General features: G+C 45.1%; 1 protein-coding gene across 1 annotated transcript in view; it reads left to right on the plus strand.

Moving 5' to 3' along the window:
* LOC307243544 (leucine-rich repeat transmembrane neuronal protein 4) overlaps positions 1–1,495 on the plus strand; it is a gene marked incomplete at its 3' end in the record, with an annotated part of 134,113 nt that extends 132,618 nt beyond the window's left edge. Inside the window, exon 3 of the mRNA XM_080018377.1 lies at positions 1,115–1,495. Coding sequence (XP_079874503.1) covers positions 1,115–1,495 — 381 coding nt within the window. The remainder of the gene's footprint in view (positions 1–1,114) is intronic.
* Positions 1,496–5,624: the final 4,129 nt, after the last annotated feature.

Genomic DNA, 5,624 nt, shown 5'->3' on the forward strand with positions numbered 1-5,624 from the left:
TCACCATAATTTAGAGAGATATGTTTATAATATGGCTACACACATTTTTTATTTGCTACTATTATGTTAATATATATATATATATATATATATGTTTACAAAATATATTCTATTTAAAATATATATTCTCAATGTTTTTCTTTGAAAGCACCTTACTTTCATAATTTCTCAATTTCGTATACGACCGATGTATGATTAACCCAGAGGCTGTGACTTTGTCAGCTGTTGGTCAGTGTGTGTGTGTGTGTGTGTGTGTGTGTGTGTGTGTGTGTGTGTGTGTGTGTGCATGCCTGGGTGTGTCATTCCCACGTGCACGCCTCATGCTCTAGTCTCGTGCACAGCCGCTTGGCCAGACGTTCCCCAGCATCTGGAGAGCAGCAGTTGTCGCAGATGTTCTCCAGAGGACGTTTTTGGAAAAGTCGGCACAAACAAAGATGGATCTGCTCCAAAGAGTTGGGGGACGGGATGATGGGATGGGGGCAGGGGGGCTCAGGTGCAGGGAATTAGCGCATGAAGCTAACTGCTGGCTAACTAGTCCCTGGGAGCAGGGTTACACGCAGAGTTCAACCCCAATGTTTGTTTGTCGTGTGGCAGATTAACTGCAGTGTTGATAGGAAAAATATTATTTGGATCAATATTATATTCATAGTATACGTATATGGTTGATGGTTAATTTACCAGCTGTTGTGCTCGACCCCAAATTTGAAAATTAACCAAATTACCACTTTTTTTAAAATGAAATGCATTTTCTTCCATTTTTTTACTATTGGATTGGTTTCTATTCATGTAAATCATTTTGAATTGTGTGTTGTGAATAAAAGGTGCTATACAAATATAGGTTATTATTTTTATGGTATTATTATTATTATTATTATTATCATTATTATTATTATTATTATTAATAATATTATTATTTTCATCAAAATTAAAATCATAATTCTTTTTTTTTTTTTTCATAATTTTCAGCTTTTTCATTACTATTATTATGTTAAATTAGATATTTCTACACGTCCCTCTGTTCAAACACTGCATGGCTAAGTCTGTTTTGCCTTCTCCTTCTTCTCCATCCATGGCTCCTCCTTATCCCTCTCTCTCTCTCTCTCTCTAAAACCAGATCCCCCACCAGATGGGAGCGCTGACGTTCTACCGCTACGAGCAGCCCATCGTAGACTACTGCCAGGCCCACCAACCTCTGAGGCTCAACATGGCTGCCTACGAGGGGCCCTTGGAGGGCCTGGAGGACCTGGGGCCTGGCCCCCGGGACAGGGCCTTGCCCACCATACAGACAATGGCGCAGCCCCTGGCCGTGCCCTGCTCCTCCTCCTCCGCCGCTGCCGCCACCTCCATGGTGGGGCCCCACCCGGCACCGGGGCCCCGGTCCCCCCCGCCCCCTCTCAGACCTCCAGCAGAAGGCCCCGGCGGGGGTGGGGGCATTGCCGTTGGAAACCCTTTCCCCACCATCGAACGCACCTCCACGCTCACGTTTGGACGCTAGTGGGCGGAGCTGCTACAACGTGGCGAGATGGATGGATGGATGGATGGATGGATGGATGGATAGATAGATAGATAGATAGATAGATAGATAGATAGATAGATAGATAGATAGATAGATAGATAGATAGATAGATAGATAGATAGATAGATAGATAGATAGATAGATAGATAGATAGATAGATAGATAGATAGATAGATAGATAGATAGATAGATAGATAGATAGATAGATAGATAGATAGATAGATGGATGGATGGATGGATGGATGGATGGATGGATGGAAGCCCCCGGGTGATGACGGAGGAGGTGGAGGTGGTGGTGGTGGTGGTGGAGGAGGGGTAGGGGTAGTTGGGGACCTTTGCGTCCTCCATGACTTTGAAAAACCGAATTGGCACTCGGAAGGGAGCTGCGCCGGGGCCTTGTTTTCAGCACATCAGTATGGGACGACGACGACAGGATCAAAAAGAAACACATATACATATAGATAGATATCTCGATAGATAGATAAGGAAGAATTCCGGGAAACACGCCCGGAGGGATTTGCCATCTGACACGCGAGATCACAAAACCACGATGGATCCTGAGAAATTTGCTCATCATCTGACCAGTCTTGTCGCAAAACGCCGGCAAAACAATCCCCAAGTTTCCTCCTGATTCCGGGCAAATTGGCTTTTGATCTGAAATTCGTTGAGTTTTACTTTGTTTTGCGGATTGTGTATTTGTGCCACTGGCCATAACAACAACCTTTAATATATTTTTATGGGGAGCACCTGTTCCAAATGGATTCTTAATGCATAAACGCTGAGTGGTGGGTGGCGAGTCCACAGGGGTGCACAATAAACGAGATTTCATTCCAGATAAAGCACGACAGGCCATGTGGGGTCGCTGGAAAAGGCCGCACGAAGCTAAGCACTGTGTTTAGGGATCAGAAGGCTTCCAGCTGCGGAGGCTTATGGAAATTGCCAATCTGTGTGGTTTTGCCATGGTCCAAAACCTTATAATTATTTCATTAAGATGAGAAATGTTCTTGAGACATACGAAGAAAGGAAAACATAAAAACCCATTTTCTTATTTACGTGGAGTCTCCATCCATTTATGTGCATGTCAAACCAAAGATAGTTTTCTTTCCTGTGTTTTTCTTTCTCTTTTCGATGCATATTACCGACTGTTGTCGATCCTTGGGAACTTGGATCGGCATAACAGCCAAAACCTCTGGGTGGTCAAGGACTTGACTTGAGGGCTTGGTCTGGAAAGCTAAAAAGCAGAGTCGCCAATGCAGTAGAGATGAGATGGAAACAAGACACATATATTTATGACGACTGTGTTCATCTTTGAATCGGTCTGATATCAGATATCATAAAGATGTCACCTGTGATCCGGGGGAACAAGATGAGATTGACAACACAACCTGAATTATGAATTACAACAGAGAGATGGCCCTTTTTGTAAATGACTCTACCCCAGTCGAATGCTTTACTTACACTTTGAATAAAGGGGCGGTGAAGGCCAACAAGGTGAATGCAGAGCTGACTGTACATATTCTGGACAGAAACAAAAAGAATGGTTCTCACCTCACGCAAGGCAAAGAAATCTCTCAGTGCCCCTAAAGAAATGGCCTAACGCTTGACTCCTGATGAGGCTGGACCAGAAGGACCATGTGCTGTACATCAATGTTTCTGGTGGTTGGGAGGCGGGGCTCGTTCGACTGGCACATTGACCCGCAGACGGACTTATGGGCCATGGACTTGTGGACCATGGGCTTGTGCACTGTGGATGTACGAACCATGGGCTGGTGCACCATGGACTTATGGACCATGGACTTATGCACCCTGGACTTATGCACCCTGGACTTATGGACCATAGACTTATGGACCATGGACTTATGGACCCCACTGGAGGTAATATTGCCTGAAAGGTTCACAATCCAGCATGGTGGGACGTGTTGCAAGGACTCAGATGCACTCCGTCATCGCTGGCCACCTTACAGGACCTTTTAAAGACCTTTTTTGCGTCGACTTGTGGAGACTGAAGATAATGGCTGCCATGCTTGGTCGGTTTGGCATCTTGGGCTGTACCCTAGCAGCATCCATTGTGGTTATTTTTCTACGCGTCCGCGGCCATATCCCCCGGAGCCGTGGTTGCTTGGCACACAGCTGCCAAACAGCTGGTCTAAACGGGACCAACGGTGATCCAGAAACAGGACCAATGATGGTCCAGTAGTGGCACGGGCTGTGAGGGTCCCCGATGGATCAACCCGGAGGAGAAATCAAAGTAAAAATGAGTTTTAGGAAATGGATTATCGTTGTTTTTTTTTTTTGTTTTTTTTGTTTTTTTTAAGTAAGTGTTTTCCTGGCTTGGAACAAACAGAGGCCGGAGTTTTGCGAGATGTTTAAAGATGATGTCAAGAAATTCTATAAGACTAATCAATGGACAGAATCCACTAGAACTTATTTATCGTGTAAATAGAGAATCTTGAACAAAACAAAAAAACAAAAACTGGAAAAAAAACAAAACAACAAACAACAACAAACTATGTTCTTCACTTCCTCTGAAACACAAACTGCCTGTGAAACAGAAGAGGAGCCTTATCCACGGCCGAGTGGAAATCTGTTTCCCAGATAACTCGGCCAAACGGTTCCCCGCCCTCCTGCCCCCCTACCTTCCCGCCCCCTACCCCTCCCGCCCTCCCTCCCTCTCAACCCTCCCACCCCCTCCGCCCGTTGTTTCAATGATAAATATTTTTCTATCTGCTCCTGTCACGACTCCACCACTTAAACATTACGTACATGGGAATTCTATCATTGAGGTTATTTCTCATCTCAAATCCAATAATTTGAGTGAATTCACGCGAGGAAGGAGGGGGGAGGGAGCGGACAAGTGGGCGGGCGGGGTGCGTGCCGTTATTGTGATGTACTGAAGTGTCAAACCTCATAGAGAAGCATATTTTCAGTTCTGACTTCAGACGCGTCGGAGATAACAATCTGCCAGTAAGTGGCCGTGTGATGTGTCAATTCTTTCATCCCGTTTCGGTCCTCTTGCGTGGGGATCTCAACACTTCTCGCACCATTTCAACTTCTACTCCGGCAGAGGAATTGTGCTCGTCTTTACAGCAACTTGTTGAAACGTGTTCCTTTTGATGTGCCATTGGTTTTTTTTCAATGTTATTTAATTCCTTTTGTTTCTGTCAAATATTCAACAAAGGACCAGCCCCAAACCCCCCCCCCCCCCCACCCCCCCTCCAAAAAAAAACAAAAAACAAAAACCCAAAAAAACAAGAGGAAGGGTTTTGCCTCCTTCGTGTACAGGACATTGCATTTAAAAAGCAGTTGATTCGCTCAGTACAGTTGCTTAAATAGTGCTGGTGGAGTTTACTTTTGTAATAACAGCTGTGCCAATGTCTTTATAACGGGAGCTCTCTCAATTCTCTCCATGTATTGTCTTGCCTTGCTCTATATCACCCCCCTGCTGACGCTAACTCCTTGGCCTGAATTTCATGTCTGCCTCTCGGTGGCTCTGGGTGAACCTGTTAAATGATGTTCTATTTCTGTCCGCATGCGATATTTTGGGAGGCTGTGCCCAGTTAGGAAGGAGCACTGAACCAGAGATGAACAGTATATATATATTTTCTTTTTTTGCCTAAAAATGCCCTCGAACCAGAAGCACGTGTCTCAGATAACTTCAGTGTTTTTAAAGCAAGTTGTTCACTGACCCATCACTGCCCCTACCTCGCCTAAAGTAGTCAACTCCATAGCACTATAGGCTCTTAAGCCGGTCTGCAGAGAAGCTGAAACTCTTGTGTCCAGGGACAAGCTTTGTCATTTTACAGCCTTTTATTGATGTCTAAAAAAAACATCCTTTACGCCGAACCAACCCCCACATGCATTAGGTTGCTTATTTCTCCCCAACAGAGAGAATGGTACAGTCCAGTGGTCCCCAATGGTCTCCTATGCGCCCCACTGTCTCCAATGGTCTTCGCTGCTCTCCATTGGTCGCCAATGGTCTACAACGGTCTCTAGAAGTCTTCAACGGTCGCCTATGGTTTCCAGCGGTCTTCAACGCTCTACAACGGTCTCCAATGGTCTACAACTGTCTTTTACGATCTCAAACGGTCTCAAACGGTCTCCAATGGTT

This window comes from Zeus faber (assembly GCF_960531495.2).
Source record: "Zeus faber genome assembly, chromosome: 17".
Classification (NCBI taxonomy): Eukaryota; Metazoa; Chordata; class Actinopteri; order Zeiformes; family Zeidae; genus Zeus; species Zeus faber.